Source organism: Apiospora phragmitis (assembly GCF_038363925.1).
Source record: "Apiospora phragmitis strain CBS 135458 chromosome Unknown utg000013l:1.0-2965645.0:1.0-2969333.0, whole genome shotgun sequence".
NCBI lineage: Eukaryota > Fungi > Ascomycota > Sordariomycetes > Amphisphaeriales > Apiosporaceae > Apiospora > Apiospora phragmitis.
Window position 1 is genome coordinate 802,093 of NW_027117413.1, and position 21,876 is coordinate 823,968.

General features: G+C 55.1%; 9 protein-coding genes across 9 annotated transcripts; 4 read left to right on the forward strand and 5 right to left on the reverse strand.

Annotated features, from left to right (window-relative positions):
- Positions 1-171: 171 nt before the first annotated feature.
- Positions 172-1,794, reverse strand: PG994_013989 (uncharacterized protein; the record flags this gene model as incomplete). Its single annotated transcript, XM_066865398.1, has 2 exons — positions 172-1,610; positions 1,692-1,794. 2 exons carry the CDS (start codon positions 1,792-1,794, stop codon positions 172-174), a joined length of 1,542 nt encoding a protein of 513 aa, XP_066708527.1.
- A 679-nt stretch (positions 1,795-2,473) lies between these two features.
- Positions 2,474-3,229, forward strand: PG994_013990 (uncharacterized protein; the record flags this gene model as incomplete). Its single annotated transcript, XM_066865399.1, has 1 exon — positions 2,474-3,229. One exon carries the CDS (start codon positions 2,474-2,476, stop codon positions 3,227-3,229), a length of 756 nt encoding a protein of 251 aa, XP_066708528.1.
- Positions 3,230-3,682: 453 nt separating this feature from the next.
- On the reverse strand, positions 3,683-4,088 carry PG994_013991 (uncharacterized protein; the record flags this gene model as incomplete). The annotated part of the gene is made up of 2 exons (XM_066865400.1): positions 3,683-3,857; positions 3,964-4,088. The coding sequence occupies 2 exons, from the start codon at positions 4,086-4,088 to the stop codon at positions 3,683-3,685; spliced, it is 300 nt and encodes a 99-aa protein (XP_066708529.1).
- Positions 4,089-4,430: 342 nt separating this feature from the next.
- PG994_013992 (uncharacterized protein) lies at positions 4,431-6,662 on the reverse strand (the record flags this gene model as incomplete). The annotated part of the gene is made up of 3 exons (XM_066865401.1): positions 4,431-5,567; positions 5,662-6,070; positions 6,142-6,662. The coding sequence occupies 3 exons, from the start codon at positions 6,660-6,662 to the stop codon at positions 4,431-4,433; spliced, it is 2,067 nt and encodes a 688-aa protein (XP_066708530.1).
- Positions 6,663-9,038: 2,376 nt separating this feature from the next.
- On the forward strand, positions 9,039-10,620 carry PG994_013993 (integral membrane protein PTH11; the record flags this gene model as incomplete). Its single annotated transcript, XM_066865402.1, has 5 exons — positions 9,039-9,195; positions 9,285-9,310; positions 9,368-9,404; positions 9,489-9,942; positions 10,014-10,620. The coding sequence occupies 5 exons, from the start codon at positions 9,039-9,041 to the stop codon at positions 10,618-10,620; spliced, it is 1,281 nt and encodes a 426-aa protein (XP_066708531.1).
- A 241-nt stretch (positions 10,621-10,861) lies between these two features.
- PG994_013994 (Metallophosphoesterase domain protein) lies at positions 10,862-12,334 on the reverse strand (the record flags this gene model as incomplete). Its single annotated transcript, XM_066865403.1, has 1 exon — positions 10,862-12,334. One exon carries the CDS (start codon positions 12,332-12,334, stop codon positions 10,862-10,864), a length of 1,473 nt encoding a protein of 490 aa, XP_066708532.1.
- Positions 12,335-13,997: 1,663 nt separating this feature from the next.
- PG994_013995 (polyamine oxidase (propane-1-3-diamine-forming)) lies at positions 13,998-15,968 on the forward strand (the record flags this gene model as incomplete). The annotated part of the gene is made up of 6 exons (XM_066865404.1): positions 13,998-14,164; positions 14,227-14,257; positions 14,314-14,482; positions 14,541-14,560; positions 14,626-14,884; positions 14,950-15,968. 6 exons carry the CDS (start codon positions 13,998-14,000, stop codon positions 15,966-15,968), a joined length of 1,665 nt encoding a protein of 554 aa, XP_066708533.1.
- A 2,429-nt stretch (positions 15,969-18,397) lies between these two features.
- Positions 18,398-19,524, reverse strand: PG994_013996 (uncharacterized protein; the record flags this gene model as incomplete). Its single annotated transcript, XM_066865405.1, has 2 exons — positions 18,398-18,577; positions 18,694-19,524. 2 exons carry the CDS (start codon positions 19,522-19,524, stop codon positions 18,398-18,400), a joined length of 1,011 nt encoding a protein of 336 aa, XP_066708534.1.
- Positions 19,525-20,432: 908 nt separating this feature from the next.
- On the forward strand, positions 20,433-21,437 carry PG994_013997 (uncharacterized protein; the record flags this gene model as incomplete). Its single annotated transcript, XM_066865406.1, has 1 exon — positions 20,433-21,437. One exon carries the CDS (start codon positions 20,433-20,435, stop codon positions 21,435-21,437), a length of 1,005 nt encoding a protein of 334 aa, XP_066708535.1.
- Between the last annotated feature and the right edge of the window lie 439 nt (positions 21,438-21,876).

Sequence of the window (21,876 nt, forward strand, 5' to 3'; positions counted from 1 at the left end):
ACGCGTGACGGAACTGCTTCGACGAAGGGCAGAGCCAGAGGAAGGAAAGCGCCGAAGCCTGCGATTGAAGCACATGTAAATAGGAGGCACTGTATACGGCATCCATGGCCTAAACCTCTGAAGATAGTCAATCAAGCTGATAATGATGGATCCCCGGGCACCTATTGAGACTCAGACAGTAGATACTGTCGTTTCCCAAGACTCTAAGTAGTCCACCATCGAATCCAGGCCCAATTCCGAAGCTTTTTCGATCGTAGACCTCCTGTGTTCCTCGGTGAACAAGAACCCCTTCCGTACCAGCAGCTCCACCATGGGTCTGTTCTCGCCCAGCACGGCCTCTCTTAAAAGCCACTTTGCCCCGCGCGATACCGAGACGAACTCGTATTCGAGCAGCTTGGCCATGATGCGCACGCTGCCGGCGCGCGCCGCGACGCCGCCTTGGCCGCCGGGTTGCGAAGACCCCGCGACACCGCCGTACTCCTCCTCGAGCAGGTAGTCCACCACGTCCTCGTAGCCGTTCTGGCACGCGTACAGCAGCGGGCTGCCGCGCTGCTGTGCCATCGTGTAGTTTATGTCCAGCCACGGCGTCTTGCCTTCCCGCGGCAGCCCACCGAGCTCGGCGAAGCGGACGCAGTAGTGCCGCAGCATGGCCAGGTTGCCGTGCTGGGCGTACCAGTTCTTCGTCCGGTCCAGGTCCCGGTTGGGCTCGGCGCCGAGCTGCGTCATGTAGTCCCACATGGCGGGCGACTGGGCAAACCACTGCAGCATGGACAGGTCGGTGGCGCACATCCAGACGGGACCGGCGGTGTCCTGGAACACGAAGCGCTTGGACAGCATGGGAGGTGGATAGTCGCTCAGGGTGGGCGGGAAGATGGCGCGTTGCAGCATGGGCAAGTCGTCTGCGAGGAGGGCGCCTTGGATGGCGCCCGGCCACCTACTGACCGACCACATGATCCAGTCTTCGTCGAGGTCGTCGGGCATTCGGTGGTACCCAGCCGCTTTCTCCACGGCCCAGATGTGGTTCTGGAAGAGGTCCAGCATCTCGGCGTGGCCCCGGAACGCGGCGATCTCGACCGGTTGCGGGAACAGATTCATTTCGTACACCGGCGTGCTGTCCCCCTTCTCTAGCAGGATGGCGGCCACCGAGACCTCGTTGTAATAAGCCGCCGCGCATAAGAGGTTGAAGGCAGCGTTTGTGTGGTTACCTGCCCGGAGGCCCTGGGGATGGTTCGCCCAGTTCTCCCGGTCACCGGGCGAGTTGGTGCCGCGCTCGAGAGCCAGCCAACACAGTCCGTCCACGATGTCACGCAGGGTGCGATGGTTGTGGCCATCACCACCGCCCACACTATAGCTGCCAGAAGATGAGGAGGAGGAGGAGGAGGAGGAGGTTCTAGCCCACAATGCCTCGGCGGCTTCGCGGATCTCGACATAGCGCCCCACGTCCGGGTCCGTCTCCCCCATCACGCGGTACACGAGGTAGTCGTGCCATAGCTCCCCGGCGCCGTAGCGGTCGTCGCGCATCCACCAGAAGCCGCCCACGTGCGGCGCGGAGAAGCGGTCGAGGGCCCGCGACACGTAGAGAGCGGGCACGACGTTCTCATGGAAGCGCTCTGTAAGCGTTTTGTCAGAGTGAATGGCTCAAGTCACACGCGGATACCTTTCATCCCCAAGGGAGTGCTGGTGACACTTACTACATACGAGATTCAATCGAAGGCCGCGTTTCACGCCTCGGACATGAATTGAGGATATTAGAATGCTCTGTATGAGCTCGTTGGGTAAGTCTAGTATGTGCATCTCGAGACTTGCTGGTATAATGTAAAAGAAGAAGTCCTTGTGTAGGTATTCAGAGCAAGCATGTGTCGAGATGGCAGCCTGGCGTGCTTACTGGGGTTGACTCACCAGTGTTCCGGGCGCAGGCAATGTCACATCTCTGTACCCGTCCACCATCAGCTAGAGGCTTACTATACTAATTGAAATAAGCACCACTCGGTCAATAGCGCCATATACCTATAATCATACGTGTCTACCTCCCACACCGAGCCTTGGTAAGGTTATATCTCGTCAATCCCCATTGAAGTGTTCGACTGCAGTTACTATTGTTATGGTACAGTGGGCTGCACCCTCTATCCTGGCAGGGACTACCGGCTACAGGGGACTTCGGACAGCTCAACGCACGGGCCCAACCCAATTTCAGCTCCACGTCCAGGGCATCGCCAATCACCAGTGAATCAGGGAATCCTGGCAAAACTCATCGAATCCATCGTCATTGTCCGTCCAGCCGTACGCGACCGAGATCACCATTCCGGGTTGCCATGTTCGGCGCATCTCAGCTCACTGCTTTTACCGCGATACCAATTTCATGACGAGGGCAAAACTTGCTTTCTCACTAATTGCGGAATTGCTCTTACGCATTTGCATCATGCTGCGCCGTATATGTTCTGGCTGGAGAAGCTATGCTGCTACGTCTCTTCACATGCGACCTGGCCTCATCCGACACCGGCCATTCTCTTCCAGCTCAGCACTACTACAACGACAACAACAACAGCAACAACAAATCCGAGCTACTACTAGGGTCATAGAAAAACAGCATCAGAGCCATCACCACGCACGCCATGGCGCCACCCCCAAGCCCACAATCCTTAGAGCTCATATCTACGGCACCCTCTTCCTCTCCATCGCCCTGCTCGTCCCCGACGAGTCGTTGAGCTGGGACGAGCGCAGCGAGCTGGGCATCAAGACGGTGCAGGACGTGACCAGCCCGGCCTCGTACGCCGAGAAGAAGGCCGAGTTCATGAAGACGGGCGCGGCGCTGCTGTCCATGTTTTCGGGCGGCGGGTCGGAGGTGGTGCAGGTGCACGAGCCGCTCGCGGCGACGGCCGAGTCGCAGCTGGACGGCGGCCAGCTGGAAAATTGGGTCATGACGGCGCCCGACCCGGAGGTCGCGGGCGGCACCCTGGTCGTGTGCCAGTCCGTCTTCGCCGCCGACGACGAGCCCGACTTCTACGTCTCGACCCACGGCAGCATGAACAACGACGCCGCCGAGGCCCTCATCCCGGCCTTCGAGGCCTTCGCCGCCACCCTGCGGCCCCGCGGCCCCGTCCGCGGCGCCATGATGCTGATACAGGCCAGCGGCGATTGGAAGTGCATATACTGGGACGGCAAGCGTTGGTTTAATTTGATCTTCCTTGAGTGGCAGACGGCCGAGTCCATGGGGTTCGTCGAGGAATGAGGAGACTTACGGATGTTCGGAAGGTGCATCATCAAGTAGAAAGCAAAGCGACATTCTATAGCGCGGCGTTTTTCTATCATTCGGGCTCGGAGGCCTGGCAAAACTTATCATGAGGGGAAAGGTCCAAACACGGTGCAATGGGTGGTTGCTATAAAATGGGTTATAGAGATGAGGAGATGGTATTAAGACTATAGACCAGGAAGAACGATACGCCGTTATTAGATCCGGATCTAACCTCCCCCAAAACTGATGGTGTTATGCTAGACGAATGTCACCTACTGTATTCAGGATACGGGACCGATCGACATGCTGAGCCTGCATCTCAAAGGTCTGAAGTACACGGCACGCTGGATTGCCCGAAACACTTGATACCACCGTTATCAAGCTCAATCAGGGAGTCTGGGTACACGATGTCAGCGAGATGAAGAACAGCCAGTTGAGGAGCGGCAGTCGTTACTTATTCGTCTCAAGAGAGAGGACATTGCCGCCCTTCTTGCACTTCAGCACGCCGGTTCGGGGCGACAGAGTGCATTCGTCGACAGCACCCGAGATCTTGCCATTAAGCGTCGAATCCATGATCAGCAAACCCAGAGACACATCAGAAAACAGCAGCAGGCGAAGTAGCTTACTCTTTCAGGCCGACCAGCTGGTTATCCTTGACTCCCAGACATTGGTTCAGGCCGAGTTGGACGCAAGCCGGTCCGTCGTCACAGTGCACCTTGAGGAGTGCAGACTCGGAGACGACGTTCGAGAACTGGAGGACTTTGCACTTGTCGGGCCAAGTCTCGTTCTGGTTTTCGGCCAGGGCTACCTTGGCTGCGAGCGCGACAATCGCGGCGGTGGTGGTGTTAAGTCTCATCGTAATGGAGGGATTGAACATGTATTTCGATGGAGCAAGAAAGGATAAAGTTACCGGGTTTCAAAATGTGTGTGGGACCGCTACTTTCAAGAGCGATGTCCTCTTCGGATGGAAGAAAGACAGAAAGCGAAAGGAGAAGGTCAAAGGGTGGTGGTACTGAAACAAAGCACTGCTAGCCCTTTCAGGGGCGCTGGAAGAAGCATGTCATCTGATGAATTGGTATTTGATGATTGACTCTTAGAGGTTATACCAAACTAATAGACATTAGGGAAGTTAATGGGCGAGGCCATATACAAGAAATTTAATTGTAATTAGCCAGTTGAGGGGAGGCAAAACCAAACACTACGCCACCGACGTGGCGCCCGACTCGCTGGGGCAAAGCTGGCCCGTCTGCAGCGTCAGCCAGCTCTCCTGGTCCTTGACGTACCAGCCCTCGCTGCCGACGGCGGTGGGCGCCCAGAAGACGGAGTGCGGGTCGAGGGCGCGCTTGACGCGCAGCAGGCGCTGGTAGTTGTCATACCCATAAAAGGACTCCTGGTACTGCGGCTCCATGACGTCGGCCTCGTTGAGGTAGGTGCCGCCGCCCGGCGTCAGCGACCGCAGCTGCGCCATCCAGTCCTGCGAGATGCGCACGTTGATGCGCTCCACCTCGGCCGGCGGCGCGTCCGCGTCCCAGATCGTGCCCACGATGGCGAACATGTACGCCGTCCGCCACGACGGCTGCACCGCGCTCGCGTGCGCGCCGGGCGGCGGGTGCCCGCCGTTGATGCAGTAGAAGATCAGCGACGAGCCCTGCTGGACGAGGTCCAGCAGCGTCGTGATGGTGTCGTTCAGCACGCTCGGGTTCGCCCAGTTCGCCTTGGGGATCAGGCGCGACGCCGTCCGCACCGTCGGCATGCCGACCTGGTCCGAGGGGAAGTGGTTGTCGTAGGCCTCGAGGAAGCTGTCCGTGGTGAAGAAGTCGGGCTCGACGGGGAAGTTGAGCTGCTTCCACTCGGCCAGCAGCGGCGCCACCAGCTCGCGGTACTCGTCCAGCTCCATGCCCGGGATCAGCCACGGCTTCAAGGTCCACGTATGACCAGTGCCGTCTGGCGAGGGCAGCAAAGTTGAGTACGCGTAGGTGCCGGCCTCGGCGAATTCCGGGAAATGGCGCATGTAGGCGTCCAACGCCGCGTACATGACCTCATTGCTCATGGCAGCGTCCGGGCCCGTGCCCGAGGTCACAGAGAAGGTCAGGCCCGAGAAGCTCTCGCGCGGGTGCACGCGCACCGTCATGGACGTCACGACGCCGAAGGTGCCGCCGCCGCCGCCGCGCAGGGCCCAGAAGAGCTCCGGCTGGTTCTTCTCGTCCACTGTCGCGAAGCGGCCGTCGGGCGTCACCACGTCGATGCTCAGGACCTGGTCCGCGGCCATGCCGTACTTGCCCGTGAGGGGCGAGAGGCCGCCGCCGGCCGTGTAGCCACCCGCAGTACCGACAGTCTGTTTTGGTGCAAGTGTCAGTCAGCTAGCTGTACTTATTTACATAACGACACACACTTGGCGGTTGGGTTTGTTTGGTTGGGTTCAAACCTACTCGGCCTTCGCCACTCAGGGCGCTCACGCCGAACTTGTCCGCGGCCTCGTACAACTCAAAGCCCGCGATACCGGCGCCCATCTTGATGGCGGGCCCCGTGTAGGACGTGGCGGGCGAGCTGTACGCCGGGATGAAGTCGATCTCCTTGAGGTGGTGGGTCCAGATCGACAGGGAGCCGGCGCCCGTGGATTTGCCGACGTAGTCGTGGCCGGTGTTGCGCACGACCAGGCGCACGCCCGTGTTGCGGGCGAAGTTAATGGCCAGCTGGATGTCCGCGACTTTGCTCACGTTGACCACGTGCACGGGGGAGCCGCCGAGCTCGCAGGTCGCGCCGGCGGTGCCGGCCTTTTGGGGAAGGCAGGTGTTGCCTTGGAAGAGGGGCCACATCATGGACGTCGGGCTCAATGTGCTGTTGTGCAGTGTCGTTAGAACATGCTGTTTTGAGGGTACCTCGGAAGAGAGGTGATTGATGATACTCACTGAATGGTTGAGTCGTCCCATTTGTCCAGCACGTCCTGGCATTTGGCGGCATCGTAGTGCTCCCCCTGGTAGCATGGAGCACCGATGGGCACCGGCGTGATCAGGTTGCCCCCAGTGAGTACGTTGAGAGTGTCCCACGTCTCCGTGGTCGGCCACGCATCCTCTCCTGGGTACGCCTTGCACTTGGGGGTGCCAGGCAGTGAGCCGTCGTCGAATTGAAAGAGGGTAACGTTGTCGAGGCCCAGAGAGGTGAGGTTGGCAAGCACGGCGTCGGTGAGCTGGAAGGCTTCAGGACTGGTAGAGCCTGGCAAGACGGTCTCAAAGGCTGGACCGATATTGAGAGAGGCGGCAGCTGATTCTGTGTTAGTCTGCCTGGTACGGGCTGCTGCAGGAGAATATCCATCCCTGTCGGGGAACATCATACCTGTGAGTTTGCCACGGACAAGAACGCTTTGCGAGGATACGAGTGGCGACAGCGACAGAGCGGCCGCCAAGAAAGCACGGGCTGATGAACGAGACATTGTACAGAACGTACGGTGTCGGGCTAGTGAGATAAACGAATGAATGTCGCCTGATCGGCGAAGAAACGAATGAATAGGGAGTTGTTACCCTTCGTGACACGAGCCACTTTCTCAGCTAGGTCTCTTGACTTGACCGACCGAACAGCTTCAAGTAGGCTGGAGATGTTAGGTAAAAGCTGAGATATCTGGCGAGGGAGGGATGTCGAGAGGATATCGACGTTTCCCAGCCCGGTGGAGAGCGGCTAATCTCGATCGGAAACGGTGCACGAAATGTGGTGTTCTCGGGAGCCCACCCGGTTCGAGCGTTGTACGCATGGGAGGCCGGGCTCGATTGGGACACGTGCATACCAACAATGGGAAACACCGAACTTCGAAGTGTCGTTCGGCATCGGCACGGACAGTATCTGTTGAATGATGGTCCCGGAAGCTAGGGACTCACGATGTCAGACCATTAATTACCAAGCTACCATATGCACGGACAACCAACAGCTCATTTCGGAGTTGTACACGGCGAATTGAGAAAACAGGTATAATACAGGACATATAGCTTCCAAGAAGACGATAAGGGAAGTGAATCCGACGCAGAGGAGCTCCGAAGCGAACCGACCGCAGAGAACGCTAGGATGAACAACCGAGGTGGCGCAATAGGCCCGCCCACCTGCCTTGGAGTTGACCAGGTTGTTGACGATACCCCTGTCAGTTCAAAAGGGGCCCCACGAGGGGAACGGGGTATGTATGTAAGAGAAGAGGAGCCCGGCCGACGAGCCGACAAACAAACAATTGGGCCAGGCACGGATCTTACCATCCAAGAATCGGCCGGGCCTGGTAGTCATATCAGTTGCGAATAAACAATTGAATAATTGTAACTTTTTGGGTATTATCGTCGTATAGCCCCTTACCCGGCGACTGCATTATACATATTGGCAATAGTAATTGGATCCTTCTGACTTGGACCAAGTGCAATTCTGTTCTACCGGCATCGCCAAGGCCGGTCGCGAAGACGATCGTTTCCGCTTCAGCGCGTCCAGGGCCGGCTGGGCAGAAGGATCACTGGCAGGGTCGCATTGCGCAACAGAGAAGGGCAGTGATCGTTTGGTTCAGGAACCCGATCCAGGGCATTGAGCCGAAGCACTCATCCAGCCGCTTGTTGCGACCTCATTATCTTACGTGGTAGTCACGAAAACCGTGCAACGTCCATTCGGCCAAGGTCTACGGGTAGGAGGACTCTGACCATCGAACTCCAGATCAGTGAAACAGTTTACATGTTCACGATGAATAGTTTGTATGTATACCTGATGGCCTATATCTCTTGTCATTGTACACAGACCGCCGATATCCCCTATCCCCGGTAGTACTGACTCAATTAATACCTGGTATTGCAAGTTTCGCTGCAAATTAGGGTAGTCCTGCATAAATCGAAACATCGACCTCGTTGTGACGATAAACAAATGGGCCGTTGTGATTGGGCCACGAGCCCACGAAGGGTCCGAGCAGACCCTTGACAGCCCGAGCGATGCGACTCTGATATCGCGGGCCTCCCCATATTACAATACGACCCTGGCGACGCAGCCGGACGACTACAAATGTATATACGAAGTACTAACAGATAGATGCACACTCATCACGTCAAGTGGTGCATACCATCCATCGCCTACACTGAGCCGTGCCAGATGAAACTACTAATGACAGTAGTGTTGCCCAAAGGTAACATCGTCACATCGTCCGTGACCCCTTACTGAGAAAACCCAATCTCGCCATCGGCTCTGCTGGGTTTCACCAATCGCATCTCCGCCACGGAGCAAGATCCGGGGCACATGTTCAGCTTAAACGGAGGCTGATGACTTACTTGTGCTTTCCTGATCGGCGGTCTGGGCGCGGCGACATGCTTGCCTGGTCCTGCGAGTGATGTAACATCCATCCCCCCAAGACGGAGAGGCAGGAGAACAGAATGAGAAGTGAATATTATGTGGAAAGGGTCATTATCACTCTTCACCTCCGTCGCTACCGTATTCCTCTCAATCATATTCTGCGCGGCAGTCGGCATACAACCTCGCTCCGTCCTCGTCGCCCTCTCGTCCTTTTAGAAGACCTGGGCCTGCCAGGGGTCACACGCATATGCGGCTCAGGCTGCTTAAAAGACTGGAAGCCCCATAATCAAGCTTTCTTGGCGACTACGCCATTTCCCGTCCTGTCCCCTTCTCTCCTTTTTAAAGTTCCGGCGTCTGCCCCGTTTCCATCTGGACTTGCAGTTAGGAAAAATCAAGACCCAATTAGACGAACGGGAGGAGCAAAGTAAGAGGAGGATATCACTCGTTCTATCCATCTCTCTCGCCCGAGCGTGCGTCGGAGCGCCATCCCGTCGACGACGTCGCCACCATGGCCGTTCCTGTGACGCCAGATATCGCGGCCATGCCAACGCCGCCGAAGCAGGCCGCCGCGCTTTTCATCATCGTCTTCTTTACGGTGTTCGCTTTCATCGCTTTCTCGCTGAGGGTCTGGACCCGACTGCGAGTCACTCGCCAATGGGGTCTGGGTACGTTGCTTCCCCCAATATCGATTCGGTTGGTGTTTGTTCGTGGGAGGATCATTATACTGACTTGAGCCCATCTGTGTCCTGCGTAGACGATACCCTAATGGTTCCGGCTGAGGTATGATATCCCGTCCTTGAGAGTGGGAGACAGGAACGTCGACTAATATGTAACTAGTTATGCTCGCTGCTTATGTCCCCTCCTTTCTACATGTGTAAGTGCAGCATCTCAACAGCGGATACGACTACCAAGTAAACTGCAGTCATGGACCATCCGATCTAACCTAGAAAATGCATAGACGCCAAACTGGGCTACTTTGGCTGGCACAAAGAAGACGTGCCCGCCGACTTCGACCCGTCCCCGGGCCTGTGGTGGTTCTACCTCTCGCAAATCTTCTACAACCCGATCCTGGCCCTCGTCAAGTGCTCCGTGCTCGTCTTTATCCTGCGCGTGGGCGGTCTCCGAAGGAACGTACGGTGGGCGTGCTTCGGCCTCATCACCTTCACGTCGCTGCAGGCGGTGGCCATCTTCTTCGGCGTGCTGCTGCAGTGCGTGCCCATCGAGGCCAACTGGGACATGGCGGCCAAGGCCGACGCCCGCTGCATCAACAACGCGTTTCACGTCACCATCTCCAGCATCACCATCCTGACCGACGTCCTCGTCGTCGCGCTGCCGTTTTACGTGTTCCTGGGGCTGAAGATGCGCCGGGCGACCAAGATCGCCGTCATCTGCATCTTCGCGATGGGTGGAGTGTAAGTTTTTGTGCCGCCTTCCCCCACCCCCTTTTCTTTTCACCTTGGCTAACCCAACACCGCCATAAAAGTGTCACGATAATCGGCATTGTCCGCATCTGGGGCCTGATCGAGCTCTTCTACTACCCCAACCCCAACGGCGACAGCTTCTACGACATCAAGATGGTGTTGTCGGTCGTGGAAGTGAACACGGCCATCGTGACGGCCTGCGCACCCGCGCTGCGGCCCCTGCTGCGCCACATGTTCCCCTCCCTCTTCACGATGCCGAGCGAGGACGACTACGACCCCAAGAACGGCGGCACCGGCACCGGCCACGGAGCGAACACCAAGGGCACCAACCCGTACGGCCAAGGCAGCCGCAACTTCAGCAAGAAGACGTACGGCGACATGTCGCACACCCGCTCGCTCCACCACCATAGCCACCACCACAGCCACCACCACCACCACCAGAAATCGAACAGCATTGCCATGAAGCCGCTGCGGGGATACGACTCGCCCAATCACTCCGGCCTCATCGAGGTGCGCGGGTCGACGCCCACGGGGTCCGACGAGGCCATCATGACGTACAACGGCATCATGCGGACCATGGACGTCAAGATACAGTACGAGGACACCGAGCCGCTGAAGAAGACGGAGACAAACGTGGACAGAAGGCCGTCGAAGGGGTCTTTTGATTAACTGTATTATTATATACGGACAGGAAACGACAATTCATGTCGTGACCACATCATCTTTCTATGTAATATAATATTATACCCCAAATATACCATTTCGATGGATTTTCTATATTGCAGGATCCAAGCAAATTTCATGTACATCCAGAATCTCGTCACGGGGACTTGGGGGTTGCAGTCACACGAACGGGTTTACTTAATACCACAACCGTGTCGAGTAGGTATGTGCGTTATTCCTTTATAGGTCAAACAAGGCCACTCACAGCGCGTTTTCGCTTCGTTCCCAGCATGGGCGTCACGACGGTATAGTTACAAGTCGGGCAGGACGTTTTAGTGTTCGGCGTTCGGGGGTATCTATCCTGGCCATATGTAGCGTTGAGCGAAACATGGCCGACGACCTCGCCGGACTCGAGACGGATCCACGTGTCGACGGTCTGCTCTTCTTTCAGCTGGGCCTGCGTGACGAGCACCTGCCGAGAACCCCGCTCCCAGCTGCCGTACCCGCCGTAGCCCGTGTGCTGCCCGAAGCAGACGTGGAGCCCGTGGCCCGCGACCGTCATGCCCGGCAGCACGCCGTCCCACTTGTAGCACCACGTGTCGCCGTGATCGTGGCCCGAGAAGATGGCCATCAGCCCGGGCGTCGTGGTGAGGGCCTGCATGAACGGCACGTCCTGCCCCCCGTAGGCGCAGGTGCCGTCGTCCCGGCCGTCGGGGCACCAGCCCTGGGCCTGCTGCGCGAGTGGCACATCGTCGTCGATGCCGGGCTGCCGGTGCTTGTCGACCCCGGCCTCCTGCAGCGCCAGCGACGCGTTGGTGGGGATGTGGACGAATGCCAGTGACGGGATCGCTTTCTGATGCTTGTTCGTCAGCGCGGCGTTGGTCTGCGTGAACCAGTTGACGACGCTGACGTCGACCCAGTCCGGTTGCCCGACCTTGTCGCCTTTGGCGTCCTTCTGCTGGTAGCGCCAGCCGCCGCGACTGTCGAAGAACCATAGGAGCAACTCGGGCGCGCAGCTGTCGCCGACGGAACTACCAGCGCACGCCGGGTCGTACACGGGCAGGTAGTAGTTGGAGACGCCCGCGTCATCGCCAAAGACCATCTGCATCGTACGCGCATTGGGCCAGCGACGCTCGCGGTCCAGGATGGTGGCGCCGGTGACGTTGAAGCTGTGGTCGTGGTTGCCGTACGTCGAGGCCCACGACAGGCCGCGCTGGACCAGGGGGCCGACGATCTGATCGACGTACTCGGTGCTGTTCTCCAGATACGTGTTTTCGCCCGTGATGAGATCGCCGTTGAGCACGACCAGACCGGGGTGCTCGGCGTCGAGAATCTTGTTTATGACCTTGACGGAATTGATGTCCTGCTGGGGCCCCCATGGGTCCCACGCATCTGCAGGCTTATCAGTACGGGCGGCCGGGGGGGTTCGCCAAAGATCGGCGTCGGATTGGGTCTGATACGTACTCTCTCCAAAGTGTAGATCTTCAAAGATGGATATCTGAAACGTGCCATCTTTCTTAAACTGGAGCGGTGCGCTGAAGTCTGTTTTGTTTCTGTACCTCAGACTGCGCTGGAGCGAAAGGGTGGTGAAGAACGCGACAGCAAAAAGCGCAAACTTCATGGCTGGCGAACAGCGCCAGCAGGCGGCAGATTGACTGGGGTGCTCAGGGGCGATTGCGACGACGCGGGTCAGCGCCCGGCGCTTTCGCAGGCGGGCCATCTTGCAGCTTTATATCTGCGCCTGCAGCGTCATCATCGTCCCTCTCGAAAAGGTGATAAGAGTGCATTAGAGAACGGTGGTCACTAGCCCAACTCGAGCTTAATGTGTAGAATGCCACCCTCAAGTGGTGATGATAATTGATGGGCTAATGATCGGATGCGTCCCGCTGTTGACATGTGTTGCTGAGGATGAATGTCACTGGCTACAGCGCCAACTCCACTAACCTTGTAGGGGTCTGGCGCCTGGACTTTGACTGCCACCTCCATCTACCGACCTTCCTCATCTGGACAACGCCCCAGTGCAGGACGTATATCAAGCTGCGTCACATGCGGCTATGAATGCACACCGATAATACGTCTGTATAATATCGATCTTCAAATGAAACTACTGGCCAGCGTTGAAGTCTGATGGCCATAACACAGTTGTACCGTAAAAGACTACGCCCGCCCGTAACAGTTGAGCTAAACTTTCCCCCTTATTTCCCCTCCGATTCCTGCAAGAAGCAAGTACCTACGATAGAATGAGAGAAAGCTGGCTTTCCCGTCATCTGCGCCACAACACGGCACGGTTGTGACAGGTCGTATGCAATCGATTGATTGCTTGGGAGGACAGACACTGACCCCTCGGTAAATTGATTGGATCCGATCTCTCGCGGCTGGCTGTCAACTCCGAGACATACTTATGCCACCAGCCACTGCAGCGTGCCTGTGCTGTCCATCCCTCTGCCCGTGCAGCACAGGCTGTGTGTGAAATGAGGTCTACGTTCAATTCCAAAACCGCTGGATTCGGTACGAAGTCAGTATTCTCGTCGCCTTCATCGTTGGCATTATCATGGATTAGGTGCAGTTAGGGTCAGAGTAAGACCTGAGAAGGGTCAAAGAGAGTTTGGATTTGCTTTGGTCTGGTATATCTAAAGGAACATGGTATCCTAGGATCGTCGATGAGATGTAGTGGAGTAGCTGCAACTATCTCGGGCCACATGGTCAGAGCAGACGGGATGGGCCCACAGTCGTGCGGCTGCGGACCGGGTGCGCGCCTTACTCGGGTACGTGTCGTACATTATGGAGACACGGGACGGTATAGAAAACTCTGGGCTGCATAAGTGTCTAGCCTCGAACGGCTGGCGTCCCTTTCATCGCCTTCTAACCTAGAGCTCCTCCAAAGAGCACGGCCTCGGCACGGCCCAGCCCTCTTCGTTATCTCAGCTATCCAGCTTGCTTTCTTAGGTTGCCATAGACAACCACAGCCCTAATATGGTTAGGCCTGACTCACCTCCCGCAAAATAGCCAGGAAAGGAACATTCTCTAGTGAGGCGTTGCCATATCGTACTCACCCGCCTTGCGCCAATATGTCAGTGCCGGGGTTGGGTCGATTGAATCGGCGAAAGACTCGTACATGCCCGTCATTGTAGCTATCGCGCAAAATAATGCCATGATGCGGGGCGGTAGATAACACGGAACACCAAGACGGTAACTAAGGGGAAATGTGAGACGTTACCCGCCGCTCGTCACATATCCAGGTCTCTGGCCCTCTCACGTCACTCAGGTCGAATATATATGAGTACAAACATACCTATATAAGGACAGAGAGCACCACAAATTACTTGCTCTTGGTTCCATGCAACTTCCAAGAAATAAGCCGGTCACACAAGCAGCCCTCCAACATGCCTTCCACTCTCTTGAAGCTCGGAGGCGTTGTGTCGTTATTGAACCTGATAGCACCTCAGTCCTTCTTCGTTAGTTTTTCTGGGGTGTCAGCTGGCGCTATACCCGTGGACCAGCATTATCGTCGCCTAAGTAGCACATGTCAGCAGACCAAGGTGGCCATCCTGTAAGGAAACCCTGGAGATTTTTAGAGCGGAGGCAGCTTCGGCTAACGGATTCGATCTGTAGGGGCGCGGGGATCACCGGTATCACAATCGCAGTATGCTATACCCTCTCATATCCTGGAACCTAACCATCGATCTGACACAACTTCAGCAAACTTTGGCCAACGCTTCTGTTACCGATTTCATCATTGTTGAGTACAAGGATGAGATCGGCGGAAGACTTCACCATGAGAACTTTGGCATGGGGCCAGATGGCAAACCTCTACTAGTCGAGTATGGTGCCAATTGGGCACAAGGCTTAGGCAAGCCCGGGGGTAAAGGTATGTACTCAAGCTATAGCTCATTGCCACATTTGAAACCTAGCTAACTCGTTTTCAGAGAACCCTATCTGGACACTCGTATGTCATGTTTTATCGAGGGTTGTACCACATATCCCGGAAGACCGCTGACCCAGATATTACAGGAGAAGAAGTGGAACATCAGTAACACGCCTTCGAACTTCTCGAAGATTATAACTTACAACGAGACTGGTCAAGTGGATTTTACTGCCGAGATTGACTGGTACGAGGAGGCCGTCGAGCGCATGGCCGCCGAAGCCGGAGAATTGCTGGCTGACAACATCCAGGACCGCACCATGCGCGAAGGCTTGACCCATGTCGTATGGAAGCCGAGCCAGCGTGACTATCCCCAGGCGGCTGAGGCAGTGGAGTGGTGGCTGTACGGTATGTCGAGAAACGGTTTCAATACCCCCGTCCCGTGCGAATAACTGACTAACCATGCCATGTAGACGGTGAACAAGCCTATACCCCCGAGGAGACCTCGCTCGTGTTCAACGCGGCCGTCTCCAACTTCACGTTCCTCCAGTTCAGCGACGAGAACAACTTCATCGTCGACCAGCGCGGCCACAACACCTGGCTCAAGGGCGAGGCCTCCGAGTTCCTCACCGCGAACGACCCGCGCCTGCGCCTCAACACCATCGTGTACCGCATCGGCTATTCGGATGAGGGCGTCATCGTGGTCAACAAGGACGGCACCTGCATCGAGGCCGACTACGCCGTGACCACGTTCTCGCTCGGCGTGCTGCAGCACGAGGACGCCGTGGCGTTCGAGCCGGCGCTGCCGGAATGGAAGGAGGTGGCCATTGAGTCCTTCCTGCTGGGCACGTACACCAAGATCTTCATGCAGTTCAACGAGACCTGGTGGCCGACCGACACCGAGTACTTCCTGTACGCGGACCCGGTGCAGCGCGGCTGGTACCCGATCTGGCAATCGCTGGACAAGGAGGGCTTCTTCCCGGGCTCGCACGCCCTCTTCGTGACGGTAACGGACCGGGAGTCGGCGCGAGTCGAGCGCATGACGGACGAAGAGACGAAATGGGAAGCCATGTCCGTGCTGCGCGCCATGTTCCCGGACGTCGACGTGCCCGAGCCCGTGGCGTTCCAGTACCCGCGCTGGGGCCAGACCCCCTGGGCCTACGGTTCCTTCTCGTGCTGGCCCGCGGGCACGACGCTCGAGCAGCACCAGAACCTGCGCGCCAACGTGGGCCGGCTCTGGTTCGCGGGCGAGCACACGAGCGCGTCCTACTTCGGCTACATGCAGGGCGCCTGGTTCGAGGGCCGCGACGTCGGCGGGCGGCTGGCGCGGCTGGTCCAGGGCGAGTGCCAGGGTCCGACGCAGGGGGACGGGGTGTGCGGCGAGATGGTGCGGTACGAGGTCCTGCACGGCACAACGGAGGAGGATGAGTACAACATCCAGAACGGGTGGGACGGGACCAGCTTCCAGACAAATGGGCTGGAGAAGGAGTGAGGAACTGCAAGCTGCTTGTCTAGTCTAGAGGTTCTATATAATGACTAACGAATCAAATTATACTCGTCTCCTAAGAATTACCACCTATCAACCTTCCTAAAGCTCGCGCAGCCAGCTTCGAGTGCATCACTTGTCTACACTAGAAGAATAGCTTTCACCATTGCCTAATACCACAGAGTCTATAGACATTGAAAGTCTCTACGATGCATCTTCGGGGGGATTCGAGTAGTCGAAGCTTTTAAATCAGCCACCGCGCTTTTTATAAGCTGTTTCGCTTTCACGAGAACCCTCACGATGTCGCGGGTCGAGGACGCGGTGGAGTTCCTCGGGGTGACCAGCGTCGGGAACATCTGGATCTCGCCAGCCATCAGCAGCGCGCCGTTGTTGACTATGCCCTCCAGAAGCTAGATGTGCTTGCGACGAGGTTTCTCCAGCCTCCACATGACATGAGCCACGACGAAGAGCGCTTAGCGCTTATAATGTTTTATGAACGTGGATGAGTAGATGCAACACTGTAACCCGCTGCTCGACCTTCATTTAGACTATCTCATCCTCCTAGGGTCAGTTACTACGCCTAATCATTAGGGGAGGAACTCGTGTGTCATGACTAGTTAGCAGATCTTTCATTGCTCCCACTTCGTATTTGATCGTCAGTAATTAGATTCATGCCGCACCAGCTACGTGGTTCTTTTATTCACGAAGAAAGCCGGCCGTCGCGAGTTTGCAATCTAATCCGTAACGAGTTTAATAGCTTCGTAAAGAAGAAAAATAACTAAAACATAATAAACTAATAAATACTAGTACGCCTGGTGAGTACTGCATCAAACTAGAAACAAGGTTAAATACCACACCGTACTAGCTGCAGGGCTTTATATCCCCTCCCTTTTCATGCCATCAACTATGCACTAGGTATCACAATTGCCGTCACTGTTACTGTGGCAGTCCGCGGCTCAAGGGGCGCATCCACTTAATACTGTAGCGCTTCCACTAATTGCTTCAACGAGTGTTGAGAAATGAACTGGTCATCGGTAAGATCTTGTATCAAGTCTCTTGCGCTGTCAAACCATGTGTTCGTCTCAAGATTGGCTAGATCATCATATGCAGACAGCAGGCCCGATTTGAGACGCGTCATGTGTGTCCGCGCTGCTCGTACGTCGGGGAGGTATGAGTCTATTGATTTGATGTCGTCATCGTTGATATCGTAGGTTGGTGTAGGAGCCGCGAAAATGTTGAACCAGCGTAGCCAGCTACTACGTAGTGTCTTGACTATATCCAGATGAACCCTCTGGCTTCCCTCTATCTTGTCCCCAATTTGGATAAGGGCATCTTCAATATCGGATAGTTCAACAGCTATCACTTCCGCTTCTTTCAGCAGTGGCACAAGTGTGTTGCGTAGCCTGGCGGTTTTGGCAACCCACTCTTTACGTAGCTCTCTTTTCGTGGGGTAAGATGAGATTTTCGATGCTGTACCACGCTAATATCGATCTTTTATCGATCTTTTGGCAGGCCGTTTCACTCTGAACAGAAGTGATTCATGGTACCATTCTAGTCTTAGAGCCATTCCTTGAACGTTGTGTTCAGAAATCTGCAGCTGACGTGCCACATTGTGCATTATCTTGACCGGAGTTCGAATCTGGTCAGAAATCTTGTCAGGTACTTGGCTGCAATCGATTCGTATCCCTATCGATGTGGCATTGCTTGCTTGAAGGCCGATATTGCGAGAAAGGCGTCTGATTGGTCTGGTATCGTTAAGCACCTGGACTATATCCAGGTGTGTTTGATATGCTTTTTCTAGCCTTTCGTCCGGTTGATGCTTCACTACCACGAAAAGGGTGATAAAGAGTGATAGTAGGAGCAGTGCCATGAGTTTAGAGAGCGTTACTAACAGATAGCTTTTAGTCCATCCTCTTTTATAAACTTGCCATCAGTGTCGGTCACCTCTTTGAAGGTGGAAACCACCCTGTGGTTGGCTCTTTCCGCCATCGTTAACTTAAATATGACGGGTTACGTATACTCAAGCGTTGATGAGTGGCTCCGAGAGAGTATTTTCGCAAGAGCTACTGTCTAATTCATCAGAAGCCTCGCCAAACAAAGACCCCAAACAGGGCGCTCCCATAACAAAGGTACTCACATACAGCCTACGTCATGCCGAAAACATCAACAAAGGGGTACGGCCGTACGGCCTTTGGAAGAACAAGGTAGAGGTGCTATGCATTGTAATGGTTTTAAGCACATTAACAAACTCATCAGCAAAACATGACCAGCCTTAACAGATTTGTAGTGATATTGGCATATGCAAAGGGTTATCGGTAAAATACGACAATTCACTAACTGATCGTGGTATGAACGAATAGAGACTCGTCCTTTGCCCTGTAAATTCTAGTTCAACTTCAAGATAATATGAACTCAGACTGGCAAAAAGGAAAGACTCATAACGAGGAGGCCACTCCTGCATGATACAAGTCTTTCTGGCGTGCCAAAACCACTGGGTGCTCAACAGAGCCTGGCTGTATACTACTGAGCTCTATATTGCTGCCGGCTTCGATATCAGGGAAGGGACCCAGGGGCGTGATAGCAAGTGGGTTAATATCACCATGGCTTTTAGTGTACTGTTGTTTCCCAAGTTAGCACGGTGCAGCCAAAGTTGGTCTCCAACGAAAGATCATCAGAACTCACATTTTTCTTTAATGTGCCTGAAGTCTGTAGTTTCTTTAAAACCAGGAACATTCCAGTATAGATTTTTTAGCCAATTGTGTATGACAGTATAGTTGCCTCGGATGGTGCCCAGGTTGCACTTGAAATGCTGCACGTAAACGGCATCAAACCTAATGATGGTCGCGTATGCGCGCAGATCGAGCTCGGTCAACTCTTTCCCGAGAATGTACGGACCACCATTCTTATGCATGATGGACTCAAGATGGTTGAGAGCTGCAAAGACCGTGGGCACATTCTCCTCGTACTCTTCCTGGCTGCGCGCAAAGCCAGCCTTGTACACGCCGGTGTTTAAGTCGCGCTGCATCCACTCGCTGATCTCGTCGATCTGGTCTCTCAGGTGCTCGGGTAGCAGGTCCAGCTGCCGCTCGGGGCTTCCTTCGGGCAGGAGGCTGTTGAAGGCGGTGGGCATCCATCGGAGAAGCTCGTGGCTCTCGTTGTTCACGATGGTGCCCGTCTTGGTGTCCCACAGCACGGGCACGGAGTACCGGCCCTTGTAGCCGGGGTCGGCTTTGAAATACACCTCATGCATGAACTTGGACCCGAACAGCTTGTCGGCCGTCGCGCCCTCGTAGACGTCCTCGGGCCCGTTGGCACCGGGGAACTGCCAGCCGGGCCAGCCCTGGTCGTTGCCTTTCGGGTAGGGCTTTACGACAGACACGCCGATCGCATCTTGCAAGCCCTTCAGGTGTCTCACTAGATAAGCTCGATGTGCGAAAGGGCAGAACAAGCCGATGTACAGATGATAGCGTCCGGCTTCTGGCTGAAAAGGGCCGTCCGGGCTCACAACGCCATGCCAGGAATCGTCGGGCCCTGCATGAACGGCCTTCCTAGCAGATGACATATTCAGGGCTTTTGCTCAGGTCGTCGCCTTGGGTATTTGATGTTGTTTGTTCCGTTGATTGAGTTAGAAGGTCCCGGAAAATGGAAGTGATGTTTGCCAGTCTATTTTTCCAGGGGGCGACCCCTCTCCAAAAACAGGGTCCAATAAACCTTAAATGCCCAAGAATCCACCTTTGGAGATGCTACGAGATCCGAAAACGACCCCACATGCTGCTACCCAAGGAAGTGGGACTTGTCGATTCAGTGGGGCCTATCGATTCCATGAGACTTCAGTTGATCCATTGTCCATGTTCGTTACTCAAAGATGAAGATGCAAGATTACTCGCAATTCATGTAGAACATGCTATGGTCAATAGATTGGAAAATTGGATGAGACTGCGAGAATTGGTCAAAATTCTGGGATAGTGCACCCCCAGGCCTGGATGCAGAGTACGGTTAGCTACTCCGTAAGTTGTGCTGAGAGCACTGTATCTTGGGTTTCACAGCAGCCCCAGGCACAAACAACCTACCTCTCGACAACCACAGTGCACACCACCTGTGAGTTCAGGTTCTTAGGCACCTACTGGCGAAGGCTCTTCACATTTCCATTACTTGACCCATCAAGTTCACCATCACAAAAACAGGCCTCCTTCTGCTGGGCAAGTTCTTGTCCAAACTCGATTTGCATTTCGGGCCTGTTGCACATCAGCACGTACGTGTGCACCTCTCTCCGCATCACGGAAATGCGAGCAGTCAGGCATAAATAAGCATCTCCTTCCGCTTTCACATACGCCTAATCTTGAACACAAGAGATTCTCCTGCCTAGAGGTACCCACTCGTAAGAAGTCATCCTATTAATTACCTGCGCCCGAGCTAACATCTCTTACACAGCCGACTTCACTTCAACATTGCCAGGGCATTACCGACATCATGGAGAAGGGACGCGGCCGTCGTGCCACGGCGAGCAAACGCAGAGCAGAAACGCAGCCTCTCGACCACTTTCACCTCTTTCCCAAGCTGCCGCTCGAGATCCAGTTGATGGTGTGGTCGATATGGCGCCAAGATGTGCCGGTTATTCGCCACCATATGAGTCTGTTCGATGAAACTCGTTTCTACGGAGCCCTTAACCCTGCAACCAAAGAGTTTGTACGAGTTCCCGCACGCAGTGCTGCCAGTGACCAGGACGATCCATTAGACCCTATGGAATACAAGATTCGCTTCACGAACCAAGTCCAGACGATGCAGGGTAAATACGACGATCCCTTGGGTATTGCTTACCGCTCTCCATCGGTTTCCCACGAACCAGGTTTCCGCCATCTCAAGCCCGCGTTCGTCTGGGTCAATTTCGAAAAGGATATCTTCACTATCCAGAACATCGATCACCGTCATAGTGGCAGTTTCAGATTCCTAATGCACAACATCGGTTCCAAGGTTCCTAAGCCACTTGCTCCTGATCACTGGGCCTCTCGGATCCAGACTCTGGCTCTCCAAACTGAGTGCCAGCCCCCTAGTGAATACGGCAGACATTCTTTTTCGCGCTCGATGGAATACGGTCAAGGACCGAAGTTCTCTCGGCCTCTCTTCATGGGTATCGACGACCAAGTCCTCCAGATTATGGCGAGCCTCAAACGTATTCTGCTGGTCATGAAGGGTTTCGCAGTATGCGAACTGGTAGGACCTCTTATGCGCGTTACGGATAATCCTGGAGGCTACCTTGACTATGCTGCTATCCAAGCAGCTCACAAAGAGGAAAAGGGGGATACTTTCATGCACTACGGGATCAGACGGTATGATGACTGGTGCGCTGCGCAGCTTTCGTCATCGGAGATCGTCGGCGAATTACGCCAGAAGCTGGATGGAATGGGAAAGCAAGGTGTTGAGGTAAAGCTGGTTGTGGACATGCTTGTCGGAGTTCCGACACACATATATGTATAAGCTGTACACCTTCTCCTTCCACTGGAAGGCTCTGGTAGATGATCAATCCATCTCTTTTGCAGGGATGAGAGGGGATTGTGTACATTAGGGGGCAGAAACACATGCAGTACGGTATAAGAAATAAATACTTAGCTGATGAGCTGGAGATGATTCACACTTCTGTCGATATTCTTTTCACGGAATCGTCTCAACGGAAAACTCGATATGGTATTACCTTCCTACACATGCTCTTGTTGTGACACAACGTTGGAATATTTATTAGCGCCCACTTACCTGCTAATGCAATGCTGACTCTCCACCTGTTAAAAACACTGATTGCCCAGCTTCCCATAGTGAATGGCAGTTGGTGCGCACGTTCGGCAAGCCAATGCAGCCTTCTCCCCTGCGATTTTCTTACTACAGGGAATCATTCGCTTACTTCAAATATTAAAAAGGCCCG